General features: G+C 54.0%; 1 protein-coding gene across 1 annotated transcript in view; it reads right to left on the reverse strand.

Moving 5' to 3' along the window:
• Positions 1-1,256: 1,256 nt before the first annotated feature.
• LOC135363080 (TBC1 domain family member 22A-like) overlaps positions 1,257-19,996 on the reverse strand; it is a 56,290-nt gene continuing 37,550 nt past the window's right edge. Inside the window, exon 5 of the mRNA XM_064583780.1 lies at positions 1,257-1,566. Within this exon, the coding sequence (XP_064439850.1) occupies positions 1,469-1,566 (98 nt within the window). The 3' untranslated portion in view covers positions 1,257-1,468. The remainder of the gene's footprint in view (positions 1,567-19,996) is intronic.

Here is a 19,996-nt window from a genome sequence, read left to right on the forward strand (position 1 = left end):
CAGAGCAGGGATCCCTGGGGGCTGGCAGAGGGGCCCCAGAGCCACTCAGACATCTGAAAGGTGCTGGCTGGGCTTCATCGACTCCACAAATGGACAGGAAGCCCCTTCTAGACATTTTCCATACTTCAGGGAACAGGGCGGACAAATGTTCCTGCCCTGTGGGCCTCTTTCTAGGTGGGGGTCCGCCGCTAAGCCTAGACGACAAAGCAGAGATGGGCACACGACGTTCCTTGGGATGCCCTGCCGGCCTCCTCTACATACGGATCCCTCTGCTCTCATTGTCTAAAGGATGACGGGCCCTAGGACGAAGAAGAGCCCTTGTCTTCGAGGTGGTGAGGGAACGCGGGGGACCGGTCAGGTGCGGAGCCTTGGGTCTCGTGCACACCTGCCGCAGGGCTGGGTCATGGTACAGGAGCTGTGGGCAGGTCGTCTGTGCACACCTGGCCATGACACACCTGGCTGGCCCTCTCGGTGGGGAGGCCTGCGTGCCTGGTGCACCTGTCCCCCACCTACCCCTGGAGGAGCAGCCACGTTCAAGCCTTTCCATGTCCGACCCTCAGGGACAGTTGGGAACCTGGGTCAAGAGAGGCAGGGACTGGCCCAGGACAACTGAGGGGTGCAGAGTCCAAGGAGCTGCTCTCCAGTCCTAGGCCAGTCCCAACCCTCCCATGAGGTTTGCTTTGGGGGTGACAGACCCTCAGATCCTCGGGAAGAGCTACCCACCCCGTCCCATGTGGGGACATGACCTTGGCATCCCCAGGCACGTAGAGGCACGTGCACCTGCACACCCACCCCCCCCACACACCCACACCCACACACACACCACTCTGACTGCCCAGCTGGGGGTCAGAAGGGGAGGACACCCTGGGAGTGAGGTGGGTGACAGGGGGGAAAGAAGAAACAGGTTGCAGAAAGCTGGGCCATGGGGCAGGGCATCAGGACTCCTGGCAAGGACACAGATCCATAGCATGGGGAGGTGAGACAGGCCAGGCTGAGGGTCAGGGGTCCGCAACGGGCCCAGGGCGGTTGCCAGGGCACTGGGAGAGGACAGGCTCTGGGTTCCGGTGTCCATCACCAGCCTGGGCACTTGGAAGCAGGAAGAGATACCCACCCCCAAGTCCAGAGGGGCTCCAGCACAAAGGCCTCAGCTTACTCTTCTGTCACTTGGGCTGTAGAGATGCAGTGTCCCTAGGGTCCCACAGGCTTGTGGGAGAGCCTGTTGGCCTTGGATCTCCATCTCCGACGCACTGTGCTCCCAGTCCTTGGAAAATGCTTTGTACTCCCTCGAGGTCCTTCGGCGCAGGGGACAGACTGGGGACTTGGGGGGCTGAGGACCTGGGAACGCAGAACGTGGCAGAGCACTGACCACTAGTCTGGGGACCAAGGCCAAGACCCTCCTTGTTGCAGCCTCCGGGTCTCCATTTGGACGAGGTTCCAGATTCACTGCTCTGGTCCGGGTGACAAGGCCTTAGGAAGGAACGGAGCACCGGGACAGAAGAGGGAACCACGGACAAGGGAGGCTTCTGAGGTTTCTCACATAACCCCTGGAGTCCACAGATCCTGCTCCTGTGAGAGACACAGAGACAGAGACAGAAACAGAGAAGGAGACAGAGAATGAACACACAACAGAGGGAACCAGAAGAAGTCACAGACTTTCCTCCATCAGCTTGGAAATGACATCCCAGCATTTGGCCCCATTCTCTTCCTGAGAGCGCGGTCACACAGGCCATCCACCCCGGAGGGGAGGGGATTCCACAGGGACGTGTGAACAGGACGCGGGAATGCCCGGGAACCACTGTGGGGACTGCCCAGCACATGGGCGCAGACGAGGCCCCGGGGCCTGAGCCTAAACCTAATGGGAGCGCCTGGAAGTGTGCGTCACCAGGGGACAAGGTCGGAATCCGTTCATTGCAACCTTCTCACAGGGGCTGGGAACAGGCAAGAAGGGGGTGGCTTTGACCAGACCCCAGAGCAGACCCAGGCCCCTCTGAGCTGTGCTCCATGTCCCGCCCAGCCCCTGGCTCCTCCTTGCATTGCCAAGTGTGCCCCAGCCTCCTGTGATAGCAGGTCTGGAATGTATGTAGAGGTCCTACCCCTGATGGCGTCCCTAGGAGTAGAAGCCAGAACACCCCACTGTGCAGATGGGGAGCCTGGGGAGGCCCTGAGTGGCACAGGGTCTGTCCAGGGTCACAGCCCTGGGCACGCACAGGATCCCAGTCTGAAGCCAGCTCTGTGTCCTCACAGCGGGGACACCGGCTGCACCGAGGCCTTGGGAAGGCTGTGGGGGGGCTGTGAGGGAGTCACTGTATGGATGGGGCATGGGGGGAGGGGGAGCATTGAGCAGCTGTGGGAGGGGGCCCTCGGGGGCGGGGGTCTTGTGTGAGGAGGAAGTTGGTTAAGGGGACCCCAGGCAGTGGTGACCTCACTTCCCTGACAACAGAGTCCAACAGAATTTGGAACCCAGGTAACAAAGGCACCCACATTCCAGAGACAGCCCCCTGCCCAGCTCATTTCATTGGAGATCATCCAACCATGAACATGTGGGCTTGTTGCCTCCCTAAGTCTGGATGCTGCAGGCTGAAGAAAGCCCGCCCTGCAAACGCTGGCCCCCGCTGGGGATGTCCGATCAGGGCTCCCCACCGCCTCTGGCCGTTTGGCCGGAAGGCCCGAAAGGTGACACCAGGAGGCCCAGAGCCGGCCACCCAGCCCCACAGGGTCTAATCCACCTGTGCAGCCCCAGGTCCCCTCCCCTCCGTGTGTGTGTGTGTGTGTGTGTGTGTGTGTGTGTGTGTGAATAGGGGTCATGTGGGGTGGGCCAACGCCATTCAAGAACAGGCTGATGAGGGGTCAGATAACCCGTGGGCAGGTCATGTTCAAGGTCAAGGCTGGCTGGGTGGGACGGGGTGTGGGGGCCTGTGAGCTTCTGCCCAGGGTTTCTCTCGATCGCCCTGCAGGGATGGGTCATTGTCCTGCGTGCAGGGCTGTGCACCCACAGGTGTGTGTCTGATCTGGGAGCAGCAGGGCGACTGGGCAGGGGACAGCGAGGTCGGCCGGGCAGGACTGGGATGCCTCCGGGCCGGCTACCCGTCCCTGTCTTTGCAGACCTCCGATGAGATCGGCACGAGGCTGGCGGACACCCACTCCATGTCCGGGATCCGGAGCGTGACCCCACAGGACTCCCCTGGAGCAGGTGCTGGGGATTGCGGGGAGAGGCCTCTGACACCACCCAGACCACTGTCCCTGGTGGTCATTTACTGCATTGTGCTCCAGGAGCCGGAGCCCACGGAGGCCGAGCCTGAGGCTGAGAAGCCCGGGGTGGGTGCCCGTGGGGGTGTGCGGAAGGGTGGGGGCTTGCCCCACAGGGAGGAGCCCCCAGAGCCTGGTGTGGAGCCTGGAGCAACGACTGGGCTCAGAGTGCCCAGCGGGTGGACTGCGGTCGGGGAGACGCCCCGGGGAGGGCTCCTTCCTGCCTGCGGCTTCTCTGGGAGGCCCTGGGCTGGGTTCTGTCTCCACGGAGAGCAGGCTCGGGCTGAGCTTTTCTCCTCTCACAGCTGCTCCAGCACCTGAGGAGCTAGAGCCGGTTCCAACTCCATCGGCTGATCTGGACGGAGGGGTGGTGGCTGCGACTTCAGCAGGAGACCAGAAGCCGGCAGGTGACCCAGCACCAGCCCACAGAGAGCCTGACGGGGGCCAGGAAGGGCATGCTGGACAACCTGCCTCCGGAGAGCCTGACCCTGTGCCTGCCCCTGTGCCTGCCAGAGCCGCCGCCCCTGTGCCTGCCCCGAACTGTGGCCCTGCTCCTGCCCCCGACCCAGCTCCTGCCCTGGATCCTGACCCATCCCTACCCCGGCCAGTGCCCCGGTTCTTGCCCCTGACCCAGATACCGCCCCGGGTCCTATACGTGCCAGTGCGGCAGACCCTGTCCCTCCCCTTGCACCTGCCCCCTCCCCTCCCCAGGCTTCTGCTCCTGTTCCGGCCCCTGCCCCAACTCCTGCCCCTTCCCCTGCCCCTGCCCCTGCTAGAGCCAATGTCCCTTCTCCTGACCCACCTCCTGCCCCTGCACCTGCCCCTTCCCTTGCCCCTGCCTGTGCTCCTATTCTTGCCCCTGACCCGGGTTCTGCCCCTGCCCCTGCCTGTGGTCCTGTTCCTGTCCCTGACCCACCTCCTGCCCCTGCACCTGCCCCTTCCCCTACCTGTGTTCCTGTTCTTGCCCCGGACCCAGCTCCTGCCGTGGATCCTGCCCCTTCTCCTGCCCCTGCCTTTATTCCTCTTCTTGCCCTTGACTCGGCTTCTGCCCCTGCAACTGTCCCTTCCCCAGCCCCTCCCTGTGCTCCTATCCTTCCCTCTGACGCAGCTCCTTCCCCTTTCCCTACCCGTTTCCCTGCCCCTGCGTGTGCGCCCCTTCCTGCCCCTGACCCACCCCCTGCCCCTGCACCTGTCCATTCCTCTGCCTGTGTCCCTGTTCCGGCCCCTGCCAGAGCCGATGCCCCTTCCCCTGCCTGCGTCCCTGTTCCTGCCCCTGCCCCTGCCAGAGCTGATGCCCGTTCCCCTGCCTGCGTCCCTGTTCCGGCCCCTGCCCCTGCCAGAGCCAATGCCCCTTCCCCTGCCTGCGTCCCTGTTCCTGCCCCTGCCAGAGCCGATGCCCCTTCCCCTGCCTGCGTCCTTGTTCCTGCCCCTGCCCCTGCCAGAGCCAATGCCCCTTCCCCTGCCAGTGTCCCTGTTCATGCCCCTGCCAGAGCCAATGCCCCTTCACCTGCCTGCGTCCCAGTTCCTGCCCCTGCCCCTGCCAGAGCCGATGCCCCTTCCCTTGCCAGTGTCCCTGTTCCTGCCCCTGCCCCTGCCAGAGATGATGCCCCTTCCCCTGCCTGTGTCCCTGTTTCTGCCCCTGCCAGAGCCAATGCCGCTTCCCGTGCCGGTGTCCCTGTTCCTGCCCCTGCCCCTGCCAGAGCCGATGCCCCTTCCCCTGCTTTCCAGGGCCGCTGCCCCTTCCCCTGGCCCTGCCTGTGCTCCTCTACTTGCCCCTGACCCAGCTCTTACCGTGGATCCTGCCCCTGGCCCTGCTCTTGCGTCTGGCCCTGCTCTTGCATCTGGCCCTGCCCCTCCTCCTGCTCCTGCAGGGCTCCCAGAACCACATCCAGAGCCCACATCCTCACGGGGAGAGCTCCTTGTACCATTACCCTTAGCTCCATCACCCGACCCCGATGCCCCGCCAGATTGTTTCATCCCCTCCCCCTATGTTCTTTCTCTCCAGTTCGTATTAACTGTTCTATTCTCTTTCCATGTCCTATATGCTGTTTATTATTTATTTTAAATAAAATTCATTGTTTTCAGTTGAACAAGTCCTGAGCATCAAGTACATTCCCAACGCTGGGCCACCACACCACAGAACATGGCTGTGGAATATCTGCTTCCCAAAAGGAGTCCCCGAACCACAAGGCCTCCCTGGAAACCCCTAAGCTGCTTCCTCTCTCTGTTCCTTTACCTGTTCAGGATGTTTCCTGTACGTGGAATCCCACAGTATGGGCCTCTGTGTCTGCCCCCCTATTTTCAAAGGGGACTCCTTCTTTTCTGTGTTGACTTGACATAGAATTTCCCTTATTGGATGTTGAAATCCCCGATGGATTACAGATGAGATGGAACCAGAGAGCCCCCTTTGGTAAATATGGACACAATCTCGGGGCGGAGACCCCTGTTCCTGCTGGGACACCTCAGCCTGACCCCAGACAGGAAAGGGCTGGTTCCTCCTGTGACCCACAGAGAAACCAGGGAAATGCAGAAAGCTGGAAGACACACCCCAAAGGGCCAAAGCATTGCTCACAACCCAAGGCCACAGAAAGGTTTCCCATGCCTCTGGTCCAAACCATGCTCCAAGTCACTGGGTTCCACAGGGACAGAGACGAAATGCATGCAAGTCCAAGTGGAGGGGGACAGGCATGGGGGGATTCAGAGATGCAGGAGCTCCCGGGGAAGGACTGTGGCAAAGGAAACCCTACGGAGGCAGCCCTGGTCACCCTCAGACTGGCAGGTGTCTAGTCTGGGGACCAGCAGCCCTGGTGAGAATGTGAGGAAACGGAGGTCCCTGGCAGAGAAGGGTGACGGGCACCCCTGTCTGGGAGAACAGTGAGCAGCACCCATCCCAGGCCACTAGTGCACCCATCACCTAGCGTGGGCAGCTCACTCCCTCCGTGTCGAAGGGAACACCGTGTCCATCAACCTCTCTTTGCAACAGAATCCATAAAGTGGAGTTTCTGGGTCAACACGTATACAGTGTGGAAGGTACAAGCCTCAACTTCCAACATCCCAGGTCTGCTTGTCCACCTTGAGCCTTGTTTGGGAAGCAGGGGTGGGGACCCCTGGGGCTGTGACCTGTGGGAGGGGTGGGGAGGGGGAGCTCTGAGTGGAGTGACCAAGGTACCCGGGGTGACCTGCCCAGCAGGGACCCTCCCGCCCCCAGCCCCTCTCCTGACCTCGTGCACGATGCCGAGGGTGTGACGGTGAAGGTGCTGGCCCTTGGCTGGCGAGTTCCTTAGCTGGTGCTGGAGCTGCTCAAGCTCCAAACCGGGCTCTGATCCCAGAGCTGGCGCGAGAGCCGAAGCTGCAGCTGCCCCAGTCTCGGGAGCTGCAGCACGCATCAGTGGAGGACCTGGCTCGAGCTCTGGGGCAGGTGCTGGAGCTGAATCCCCCTCCAGAGATGATCCAGACCCGGTTCCACACTTGGATATGGCTCTCGAACCCACGAACGGCTTTCCTCCCCTGCCCACTTCATGGATGACAAAACTCGGGACGGTGACGGGACCGGCTCCATGGGGGTAATGGCTACGGGGGGGATTCAGACCAAGGATCCTGCATCCCCTTCACCACGCGCCCCACGCGGCTCGGTCCTGAGCTGCCAGACGGGGACAAGGGCCTGACCCGCTGCTCCCGGCAGCTGCCCCCAGCTGAGCAGAGACAATTGCCGGGGACCTGAAGTCCCCGTTGCACCTCTGCTCCAGCCAGCCCCACGCGAGCAGGGACCGTGCTTCCTCACCGCTGGGTCCCCAACCCCCAGAACAGTGCCTGGGAGGTGGTAGCACTTCAAAGTTTAGTGAATCGGTGGGATTCCCCCAGCAGCACCGTGATGCGGCGGATGTTGTTACAGATGAGAGGTCTGGGCCACAGAGTCTTGTGTTCACGCTTTCTTCCACGCGTGCATCACCCACACCTGTGTCTGTTCGCTGGAACGCAGAGGGGACCCCCAGACACCCTCCCTGCCCTCGGAGCTCCCAGCCTAACCGGTGGGTCAGCATCTCACCCACGGTCAGCAAGTGGGCGATACAGAGCTAGAGCACCTCGAGCACGAGACCTTGCATGAGCCGTGGAGCAGCTAAGATCTCGAACCATCTGACGCACCAGAACGTGCCCCGGCACTGACTCGAGGCAGCCGTGGAAGCAGCTCGAGAGCCTGAGCCAGGGCCCCGAACACTAGAGCCCCTCCAGCTCCGACCCGCGGTCCCCCTCCAGAGGCAAAAGCAGCTCCGGGGTGAATTCCAGAGCAGAGCCACCTCCACACCAGTTCTCCCACCCGATCCGGCAGCACTGGGAGAGTGCGAGGCAGCCCGAGAACGAGAGCCAGGTCTCGAGGCAGCTCAGCGCTGCTGGGGGAGGCCGGTTTCCTCTGACAAGGCACAGGGACGGGCTGTGGGGATCAGCACAGGGTGATCCCCCTGGCAGGGTGGTGATCTTCTCTCCTCCTGCTGCTTCGGCACCATCTCGAGATGGAGAATTGGCCGCTGCCCTGGGGCCGGTCACCGCTGCAGAGTCGACGCGTCTGCGGAAGCAGCTACAGACCCAGCCTGGAGTCCTGACCTCAGAGAGATATGCCTTCAGTACGCGGAGACAGGTGCAGATGCTAACTCTGCCCAGCAGCGGCTGGAGACCTTGATCAGCTGAATCTGCGTGTGCCTCCCTTTGCTGATGTGAAAAACGGGGATAACAGCATCGACTTCAAGGAGCAGTGATACAGTAACAAGGAATGCTCTTTACGAGTTCCTGGCAAGGGGCGCCTGGGTGGCTCAGTCAGTTAAGCGTCCAACTCGATTTCGGCTCAGGTCAAGGTCTCAGGGTCCTGGGATCGAGCCCAGTATCAGGCTCTGTGCTGAGCATGGAGTCTGCTGGAGATTCTCTCTCTCTCTCTCCTCCCACTCGCTCTCTCTAAAGAAATCGTTAAAAAGAAAACAGTTCCCGGCATACAAAGTAAGCACCAAGTAAAGGTGAGCCACCACCACGGCCACCACGGCCACTGCCACAGCCACCACGGCCACCACGGCCACCGCCGTGATCATCATCTGCACCACCTGTTTCTCCAGCTCCTCCCAAGAACTGCTGAACTGAACACCATAAACACCACGCCTCCGTCCTGGAATGTAACCACCTACGAGCAGAGCCCGCGGCCCACAAGTCTCGGTGTTCCAACACCGACTGCCACAAGGGCTTTTACGGAAGTCTATGGAATGGACTGAAACCGCCAGGAGACCAGCACTTTAAAAGCTGAAGTCATGGCCAGCCCACAGACTCTGAGGAGGCTTGGCTGCCAGAAATGTGAAGCTGGACAAGTGGCTTCTCCCCCCCACCCCCAGGCCATCCTGTGGCCTCTCTTAGGCACGAGGTGACAGAGATAATCGCCTCCACACAGACATAAACCTCTGTCCTAAAATCAACCCCTACTTTCAGTTTGAAGGATCTAGAAAATAAATCAAATTTTTGCATCCATCCGAGGATATGTTTTCCTTTTATAAAAAAAAAATAATGATGAAAAAGGAAGTACCTTAACTTTACAAAACCTGGGACCAATTCCTTCAAGTTGTAAGGTTAAAAAGCACTGAATGAAAAGGTTTATTAAACACAAATAAAACATGGAGCATGTAGACTTTAATACTAGCGGAGGAATTCAAATTTTAAAAGATTTTTAAGTGAATCCAATCAGCATCAAATAGCACATGAAAAGGTGCCTGGCAGCACCAGTCATCAGGGAAATACAAACCAAAGCCACAGGCTATGGCTGCGTGCCCACGAGCACGGCGGTAACAGAAAGACAGTGGCTACCACGTGTGGGTGAGGATGAGGGAGACCAGAGCCCTCCCACGCTGCTGGGGGGGAGCATGAGATGCTACAGCCCCTGTGGAAACCAGTCCCGCAGCTCCTCCAACAGGTAAACACTGGGCCTCCACGTGACCCAGCACCTGCGCTCTGAGGTGTACGCCCAAGAGAAACAAACACACGTGTCCACCCACACTCACGGCGGCATCACTCACAACAGCCAAAACGTGAACACAATCCAAATGTCCATCAGCCGATGAATGGACAGACAAAATGTGGTCCAACCATAGAATGAGATCCTCAGCCTTGAAAGCAATGGCATCCGGACACGCACGCTACAACGTGGAAGAATCACAAGGACATTATGCTGAGTGGAAGAAGTCCGTCACAAAAGGCCACATACCACACGAATCCAGATATTGTATGAAAGGTCCAGAAGAGGCAAATGAACAGAGACAGAAAGTAGACTAGGAATTGCCAGGGGGTGTGGGGAGGAGGGCTGGGGAGTGAGCACAGATGGGCACAAGGGTTTTTTCTAAGAGGTGGAAATGTGTTGGAACTGGTGGTCATGGTCACACAACTCTGTGAATTCACTAAAAGCCATTGAATTATCTACCTTAAAAGAGAGGCAGGTGCTCAGGTAGGTAAGGAGGGGGGCAGACTGATCAATCAATCGCTTGATCAGACAGACTATCCCAGCAAGGGACAGGGAGAGCTGATTTCCTGTCCCCTTTTCAATCACAGTCCTACCCCGGTCCTGCCATGCAGTGGCCCACTCCACTGTTTCACTCTGCCATCCGTGACACACGACCACTTCAGGCCTCAGCTATAAGACAACTTTGTTCTCTGAGCCGATTTCTGCTCAAGGAGATACACTGCAAAGTTCTGTCATGTAGAGAAAAATCACAAAGCAGCTTCTGCCCACAGCTCACGGCTATGGGGCCGATGGCAGGACGCCCACCATCACCAGCTCCGATGAGCAGGCCACGGGGCTCATCAGTCACACAAGGATGGGGGAGGCGGGGAGGCCGGGAGGTCAGCCCTCGCCAGAAGTGAGGCAGGCAGCTCCCCCCAGAGTACATCTCTCTCCTCGTAATTACATTAACTGCAATTAGCTCTGTCCTCCTTCATAATTCCTCTGCTCTGACACCTGCTTCCCGAAGTCCTCTGGCTTGTGTTCAACCCCATCTTCCTGCAGGCGTTAGAACTCGTGCTTGCCTACCCCATGCTCCCAGAGGCACAAAGCCTCTCCAGCCCACGGTTCTGGATGAGCATGCCTCTGTGTGCACCCTGTGTCTATTTTCACCAACCAATGGACACCTAGTCTTCGTAGCAAAATGAATTTCTCCTGTGTTCAGCCCTGAAATAAACTTAGCAATGACAGATACTTCATTTCTTCCTCATAATTCAATCGCCCTTAAGGAAAAGTTTCATAAGTAATTAAATTGATTTTCCTTTCTGCTCGGGACACAGATCTATTTAGAACCACAAAGGAAGAGGAAGCATGACTTGTCAGGGCGGACGCCTTTGGGAGTCTGGCGGCCGAGCGCGGGAGGAGCAGCGCCTCCCGGAGACCAGCTCGCAGGAAGCCTCTGCGGACGGGGAGCTGAGCGCGCCCCATCCTTCTTCCTAATTGACATGGGCTATATACATTATACCCAGAAGGGTTTCCCTGGGCGCTTTCTGGATCCAAAAAGGCTCTTAAATATTAATGCGGTTTGAATCCTTCTTGAACACTATTCAATTCTTATTATTGAAGCAAAAACGCAGACGCACATTAGCAGCACAGCTAAGCAGCTGCAAGAGTGTGAGCGAGTGACCACTTCTAATTACCCACGAGAGAGTCCCTGAAACTCCCCGAGGAAACCAATTGTGACGGGGATGCATAGGGCCCTCAGAAGTCCATAAGACGTCTTTATAAAGAATGAGGAGAAAAACACCTCAGAACAAAGTTAAAACAAAACAGAGACGGCTCTATTGCTGGTAGTTAACGCGGACAGCATACAGAGCAGCCTGCCTTCCCCAGTGAAAAAGGAAAGCACAAAAGAACCCTGGCACTACTCACTCTCCCAGGCCTGGAGTCCAACCTGCTGCAAGGCCCCATGACCTTGACCAGGTCTCTCCAGTGAATGAGCCTGGTTCTCCCGGCTGGAATATGGCATCCTTTTCAGACCGAATACACATAGAACATTGGGCACAGTGCCCGACACACCAAGAGTAGGCATTCCTGCCGAAACAATCCCAAGGCCTCGTTTTTCTTGCAGGGAGTGGGGAGAAGAAGGATAAAGGCCGACCATCCAGGTCCAGGTTTTGCAAGTTAACTTACCACAACACCAATTTTTAAATTTGAATTATCAGCTGGCCACCTGCAGAGCACACACAGGCCCCAACCCCACAGAGCAAGGGGCGCATCTGCAAAGCCCGGCTCTGCCCCCCCACGGCCAACAACACCCACCCAGGCGCTCCAAAGCCGCTGGGGTCCCCAGCGCTGCCCCGAGTTCAGAAAGGTGACAGAAGCCCTCTCTGCCATTCACTGAGACACAAGAACCAGGGGTCATCACAGCCTTCCGGAGCCAGGCCACGAGAGAGGCAGTGCAGGCGTGCCCCCCCAGTCCATCTGACACTGACCTGCAGTGACTCCACACCCACATTTCCAGAAGGCTCTCAGACACCCCAGGGGACCACCTGCAGACTACAGACTAGATACTGCAAGAACCCACAGCATATCAGGGAAAATGACCATCATTTGTCATCTGAATCCCATACACACTTTATGTTTATGTATTTTTAAGCCATTTTACAAATAATTTACAGAATTAAGAAAAGAGGGAAGGTAAAAGACAACTTTGTTAGAAATTTTAACATGATTTTAAACATAGTTGACTTTTCCCCCATATTTTCCTAGTTTTGAAGATACAAAAGGCTCGAAATAGACAACAGCCCTTGCAAACAAATCATTGCTCACAGTGTCATGACTGAGGCCGGATCACACCCGTATTGTAAATGCTGGTGACAACTTACGGACTCCTGTAGTGTGTCGCTTGTTAGGACTGTGGTTCTCGCTCTACCAACACTGTCAAAATGCAGTCATGGTTCCAGGTTTCAAAGTCTTCTCTGATGCATCCTCACTTGTCATGACTTCTGGTTCTTGCACTTGCTTTGTTCAAATTCAATCAAATTCCCAGATTTCAAATTCATCTCCAAAAGGTTTCGGGTGATTATTACTTGTAGTTCGCCTTATTGTTTTCAAAATTCAATACTTTTTAAAAAAAAATGTATTTATTTATTGGAGAGAGAGAGAGCAGGGGGAGGAATAGAAGGAGAGGGAGAAAGTCCCAAGCAGACTCTGCACCAAGCTCGGAGCCCAACACTGGGCTTGATCCCGTGATGCCAAGATCACGACTTGAGCCAAAACCAAGAGTCAGTCACCCAACCGACTGAGCCACCCAGGCGCTCCCAAAATTCAATACTTTTGAGTCTGTTGTGGGCTACAATTTTGTTGAAGAGAAGATAGTGATCTTCTCTGCTATGGAAACACAAAGAATTTTCACTTTTTGATTTATGGACACCAGTTAGAATGATGAGCCAGTGCTTTTCTCCATTTATACAACTTCCTCTTCACATCTTCCAGTCACCTCTTGAGCACACACCTGCTTTCAGCATTTGTCACCTCTATCCAAGTCTGACCCACAAACGTCAGTCATGGAAAATCAAAGAATACAGATCTTTTTGGCAAGAGAAGACAGTCCTCATAATTGCCACAAAATATTATGTGATGAGGTCCTTCCTGTTGAATGATGAACTGGACGAGAAAGCAGCTTTCCTTCATGTCCTGAGAATTCCACAGTTCACTCACTGATATTTGCACCTGAGATGCTGTCCACTGAACATCGACAGGACGTCTAGACGGCTGCTCTCTACCTCTCTGCACCCAACAGTGGGCAAGGGTCTTCCTCTGCCATTCTCCTCTTCATCATTATGGGTGGAATATAAAAAATGCCAAATGGGGGCGCCTGGGTGGCTCAGTCGTTAAGCGTCTACCTTCGGCTCAGGTCATGATCCCAGGGTCCTGGGATCGAGCCCCGCATCGGGCTCCCTGCTCCGCGGGAAGCCTGCTTCTCCCTCTCCCACCCCCCCTTGCTTGTGTTCCCTCTCTCACTGTGTCTCTCTCTGTCAAATAAATAAATAAAATATTTTTAAAAAATAAAAATAAAAAAAAATAAAAGCTTAAAAAACAAAAGACTGCAGGGACACCTGCAGTCGGTTAAGCATCTGTCTGCCTTCCACTCAGGTCATGATCCCAGGGTCCTGGGACTGAGCCCCGCATCGGGCTCCCTGCTCCACGGGGAGTCTGCTTCTCCCTCTGCCTGCTGCCCCCTGCTTGTGCGTGCTCTCTCTCTCAAATAAATAAATATAATCTTAAAAAAAAAAAAAAAAAGACTACAAAAATGCCTCCAGATTTCTTTCACACGTTGTTGAAAGACAATGCAATTGTCTGGGAAACACAATAAGAAACGTGAAGGATCACATAAAAGGGATGGTTTATTTCACTACGACATGATTCTTCTGGATGACTCCATCTCTTATTCTTCCACCCTCTTCCTATTTGAGTCTTAGTTTTACCAGAGTTAAGGATAATCAATGAGTAATGATAACACAATTCCTAGGATGAAAAACCAGCAAAGTATTTTAAGATACAGACAAAAAAATAGATCATTAAGATCTGACACTGGGGTGTCTGGGTGGCTCAGTTGGTTAAGCGACTGCCTTCGGCTCAGGTCATGATCCTGGAGTCCCGGGATCGAGTTCCGCATTGGGCTCCCTGCTCGGCGGGGAGTCTGCTTCTCCCTCTTACCCTCTCCCCTCTCATGTGCTCTCTGTCTCTCTCATTCTCTCTGTCTCAAATAAATAAATAAAATCTTAAAAAAAAAAAAAAGATCTGACACTGTATCTTCGATTTATAAAAAGGTCCAATGGACAATATAGTAGCTGCAAGACAAGAATGGATTTTACTCTATTTTTCAAAAGTAAGTAGATTTTCTCCCTGAGCTTTGAAGAACGGAATAAAAGTCATCAAATATCAAATCTTACAAAGTTTGAAATGTTCAAACAGTAAACTCAAAAACGAAAGTACTGAATTGGACCCTGAGGGTCTACAGAAGGTTAACAGCCTTCTTCAAAACTAAAGAACATGTCTGTAGCCTCAGGCCCGATCATGGGTCCGCCAGAGAACCCTACATTGCCCCCTCCCCCAAAAAACCCAAGGTTATGTTTGTGAGGTGTAAATATGAATCCTGAGAATAACACTCTTAACAGAATTTGACAAAACTTTATTTTTTTAAGATTTTTTATTTATTCATTTGAGAGAGACAGAGAGCACGAGCAAAGAGAGCACAGCAGGGGAAGCAGCAGGCAGAGGGAGAAGCAGGCTCCCCACTGAGCAGGGAGCCCAATGCGGGGCTCGATCCCAGGACCCTGGGATCATGACCTGAGCTGAAGGCAGACGCTTAACGGATTGAGCCACCCAGGCGCCCCATTGACAAAACTCTGAACAGTCCCTCAGTCGAGCCTAATTACTGAGGAGCAGAGCAGGTTAGACATTCTCGGGTCAGGTCAGTAAGTGCCAGGACTGACTTTCTGCTCCACAGGCCTGGTGTGTCCACACACGCGAGAGCTCTGTGAGCAAGGCCCCTCCTCACATTTTGTTCTTTATTCAGGGATCCATCACAGAGCCTGAGCGGCTACCTGAGAGCCCTTGTCCAAATCTGACAGAAAGATCCATAATTACCTCAAGCCTGTCTCATGCTCTGCTTGTCTCTGCCTGTCCGCAGACCTTGCTTGGTGATGGAGGTCATCAAAGGGGGACCTAAAAGACGCCCCGAGCCCGGGGGTGGGCGGCTGGGGGATAGGGGGCCAAGGCAGGGAGTGCTCGCACTGCTTGCATATCGGAGTTATTTCTGGAGGACTCCTAACTCCTGAGCGCTCCCAGCCAGGGAGGCCGTGCAGGACGCCCAGAGGGGAAGGCACACAGTGCCCAGTGGACCCCACCCAGCAGGACAGGACACACCTGCTGTGCCGTCCTGGGCACGCCATCCCCAGCATGAGCCTCCTGTGCCCCCTGGCGGGCACGCCCACCTGACATCCAGGAAATAACTCTCCTCCCTTGCACCTCTGTTCGCCGCTCAGAGGGACACCATGACTATAATCATGCCTGACTCTAGTTTCTTTAGAAACTGGTCCTGGAAAGAGCGGCACATGCTAGGCCTGGCGCTGGATGCTAACAGCTCCAAGGCAGGAACAGGTGGTTGGCGGGCCTTCCACAGAACATCAGTCAGGAGGGAGGAAATGCAAGTAACAAAGGACAACGGCAGCTGCCAAGCCACCCATCTCCCAGTGTTCCCTCTCAAAACAACACCGAACACAAAGGGGAAAATAAAATTACAGTAAAACCACGGCCACATAGCTTGGAAAGTGAGACTGCCCGCCCTCAAAGGAATGGTCGTGAGCAGATATGCACCCCATCTCAGCATGCCGTCCCCCTCGCTCCCACCACCCACCCACACACTGAGGGAGAGCAAGCGGAGCCGGCCACTCCTCGCACAAGCATCCGTGCCATGGACCTCTGAGCCTGAGGGCCAGCACCACTCAGGATCATCGGTGCGGAGAAACGGGCGGTCAGAACACGACGCCACACTGCAGTCTGCACCGGCCCACCTCCCGCTCTGCTCCAACAGGAGCACGCTGCTGGAAAGCACGAGTGCGGGGTGGTGGCCGTGGTGACGCGGGGCACCCGATGGCTGGCCTCGGGCAGCCCCGTCACCGCGCAGAGCCTCCCGGGCCCCGTGGTGACGTGGGTCCTCAGGGACGGCCTGGGTGATGGCTCTGAGCGCGCTGTCGTCCGATGCAGTGAACTCGCTATGGTGCACTTCTCTCCGTGAATCAAGCCTCACTCTGGCTGGCAGAGCACACGCGCCTCCAAGCTCACACACGGTTGTGTATGTGATCAGAAAAGAAACCTCCGAAGACCAGAATAAAGTATTCCTTCACAATTAATCAATCTGTAAGCAGGGATTTTTTCCCCAAGTTGCAGCACAGAATTGGAAATACAGAGAAAACAACAGATCACTGAAGATATCGTAAGGATCTCGTAACTGAATGCCATCAATTAAAAAAAACTCCCAGTGAAATTTCTATGGGTAAAATAAAAACGTAGGACATGCCAGAGCCACAAAGAGGGAAAAGCGCACCTCCAAATCGAGCTGCGTCAGGGCACTGGTGACCATACCCGCCCATGAGCTGGTCTGTCGCACGCACAGAGTGTCCCCTCCACGGCCGGCCCCCCGCGGGCACACCGTGCAGGGCGGTCTCACCAGCACTGTCCGCCATCCGCAGCTGCATGGGACCCAGGCCAGTGCCCCAGCCCGAGAAGCTGTCACACCTCGCCAACGGCTCATGTGACACACAGTACTGGAAGGACCTGTGTGCAAGAACCTGTGTGTGAATGACTTGGGAAACTGGTACAAAACTGGTAATAACTTGGTCTGAAAGTGGCCTTGGGACTTTCATGATCACCTTGGAAACACGTCGGGACACTGGAAGGCAAAGAGGACAGTCATTGATGCGTGTCACCTAAGAACTATTCTGTGAGTCTCCGACTCCAACAGAGCAGAATATAAAAAGGCAAGGAGAGCTACCGTCTATGGGAGGAAGGATGAGGTTCTTCAAATGTAAGTGGCGGAGCCTTCTGTGAGCCTACGCTGCCCTGCAAGGCTTTAATGCTCACGGGGATTCCTGACCCAGGCCCAGGAAACAGGGTCCGTGTGCAGAGTGCGGGGCCGGCTGTCCCTCCGGAGGGAGGACCTGTGGGCACGCGCATGCTTCACGGACCCAGGAGCAAACCTTCTTGAGAAGGAAGTCACCTGGAAGAGGCTGTTGGTCAAACATTGTGCTTCTGCAACATGGGCACATACAAGCTTGAGCACTGCAGTCCCCGGCTTCCCACCCCATTGCTGTTCTACTATACACACCTGCATGCACGCGCACATGCACGCACACACACACCCTGGTCTTTCCTGAGTTCCTAATTAGGCCAGCTGAATAAGATTCTTGCAGGCTGAAAACTCAAATGTCAATACTGCAGAGTGTATTAATTACTCCTGGCTCTCCAATTAATTCACCAAGTCACTTAACATCTTTGAGCTCTAGCCTGTGTCGAACAGGCTCACACGTAAATACTAAAGTATCTACCAACGAATGCAGCGCATGGGTAAGCACACAGACACAGACGCTGGTCCTGTCTCCAGCCAGCATACCAAGGACCCATTCGTAATTAAAGCCAGAGGGAGATGGCAATCTCTTACGTGGCTGGCAGGTGTAGGCCCTCAAGCATCTTCCCGGTAAATACCCCACAAATGTCATCAAGACTTAGAAATACTGACAAGCATGATGCAGAAACACCTCTTCTAAGAATGCGTGACAAGGAAATAATCCAAAATGCGATCAAGAATTTATTTACAGATACTGTAACAGTGAAAAAGCAGAAACCACACAGATGTTCATCAACAGAAAACCGCCAGGCTATGCCATCTCCTGTCACTGGAATGAGGGCCCTCGATGGTCTGAATGTCTCCATCCCCCTAAAATCCACACACTGAATCCTGACCCCCAGAGATGATGGCGTTAGGGGTTGTGGCCTTGGAGAGGTCCTTAGGAAGGAGCCCCCATGAGTGGGGTCAGTGTTTTACAAGGGCCCCACAAAGCTCCCTTGCTCCTTCACCACGGGGGCACACAGCGAGGAGAGAGGATGTCGGCTCACAAGCAGGGGAGAAGCCTCCACCACTCTGAGAGGTAAGTTTCTGTTGGTAGAAGCTACCCACTCTGCTGTTTTGTCGTTGACACACTGCTGGACTAAGATGGCCTCTACTTTCTTTTTAAAGAGCTTTACTGAGAATCAACTCACATGCCACATAACACAACCACGTAAAGTGGTTTATAGTCTATTCGCTAAATTGTGCAACCACCAGCACATCTAAGTTTAGGACGTTTTCCACCATGTGCCCATTAAAAGTCAATGCCCATGACCCCCATTCTGTCCCTAAGACACAAGAGACCACTAATCTACGTTCTGTCTCTACACATTTGCCTGCTGCAGATATTTCGTATCAGTGGAATCTGGCACCGTGTGGACGCTGTCTGGCATGGCTCACGTCGTGTGCGGTCCTCAGGCCCACCCGTGTGATACAGCGCGTCAGCGCCTCACTCTCTTCTCTTGCTCTGTGACGTCACACCGTCTGGGTGTACCACCCTTCACTACGGTGTGCATCAGCTGATGAACACCTGGTTTGGCTTTAATGAACGATGCTCCCACGAATGCTCACACAGTAACTGTGTCCAACTCTCGAGAAATGCCAGATTGTCTGCCGGAGTGGCCACACCAGTCTCACGTTCCCCTCAAAAACACAAGAGACTTCGAATTCCCCCGCACCCTTGCTAACATTTGCTACTGTTCCCCTTTTTGATTCTAGCTACCGTGGTGGGTATGAAATGGTGAACCTCGCTGTAGTTTCTTCATGTGCTTACTGGCCATTTATACACCTTCTCTGGAGAAATTTCTGTCCAAACACTTTGCTCATGTTTTAATTAGCTTGTCTTCTTACTGAGTTAGAAGAGCTCCTTATGTTATTATGGATTTAAGTCTCTTATCAGATACACGATTTGCTAACATTTTCTCCCATTCTGAAGATGTCTTTTCACTTCCTTTGAGACTATTGCTTACAGAACAAAAGTTTTAATTTTGATGTTATCCATCCAAACTACCTACATCCCTCTTTTGTCACCTTCACTTTTGGTGTCATACCTAAGAAGACATGGCCTAGCCCAAGGTCGTAAAGATCTACTCCTATGTCTTCTCATAGCGTTAGCTCTTCCACTGAGGTCTATGATTCATTTTATTTTTGTGTATGGAGAGACCCAGGGACGTTCTTTTTTCTTTCTTTCTTTTTTTTTTTTTTTTGCAAGTTGAGACTTAGTTGTCCCAGCACCATTTGTTCAAAAACACCATTTTCCCAATTTAATTGTCTTGACATCCTTGTCAAAAATCAACTGACCATAAACATGAAGATTTATTTCTAGACTCTCAATTCTTTTCCATTAACCTACATGTCTGTCCATATGCCAGGATGATATTTGCTTGATTGTTGTAGTTTTGTAGTAAGTTCTGATATCAGGAAGTTTGAGTCCTACAACTTGGTCCTTGTTCAAGATTGTTTTGACTATTCTGGGTCCCTTAAATTTCCATATGAATTTAAAGATAAACTTGTCATTCTATGCTAAAAAGTCACTATGGCTTTGACAGGGTTGCAGTGAATCTTTACATCAATTTGGGGAGGGCCACCATCTTAACACTATAAAGTGTTCCAATCCACGAACGTGGGATCCATTTACTGAAATCTTTAGTATCTTTCAACAATGTTTTACAGTTTTCAAAATATAAATCTTATACCTTTTCACTAAATTAACACCTAATTTTATTCAATTTGATGTTAATGTAAATGAAATTGTTTTCATATTTTCATTTTTGGATTTCACGTTGCAAGTGTATAGGCATATAACTGATTTTTTAAAGATTTTATTTATTGGGGGGGCATGAGCAGGGGAGAGGAGCACAGGGAGAGGGAGAAGCAGACTCTGCACTGAGCGCAGAGCCCAAAGCGGGCTCACACTCGGGACCCTGAGATCATGACCTGAGCCGAAACCAAGAGTCAGACACTTAACCAACTGAGCCACCCAGGTGCCCCTATAACTGCTTTTTATATCTCGATCTTGTATCCTATACTCTTCCTGAACTCATTTAGCAGCTTTCATAGTTTTTTAGTGGGTTCCTTTGGATTTCCTATATACAAGATCTTTCATCTGCAAAGAG

The sequence above is a fragment of the Mirounga angustirostris genome, unplaced genomic scaffold (assembly GCF_029215605.1).
Source record: "Mirounga angustirostris isolate CCGP_5_RB_7025 unplaced genomic scaffold, mMirAng1.0.hap1 SCAF_18, whole genome shotgun sequence".
Taxonomy (NCBI): domain Eukaryota; kingdom Metazoa; phylum Chordata; class Mammalia; order Carnivora; family Phocidae; genus Mirounga; species Mirounga angustirostris.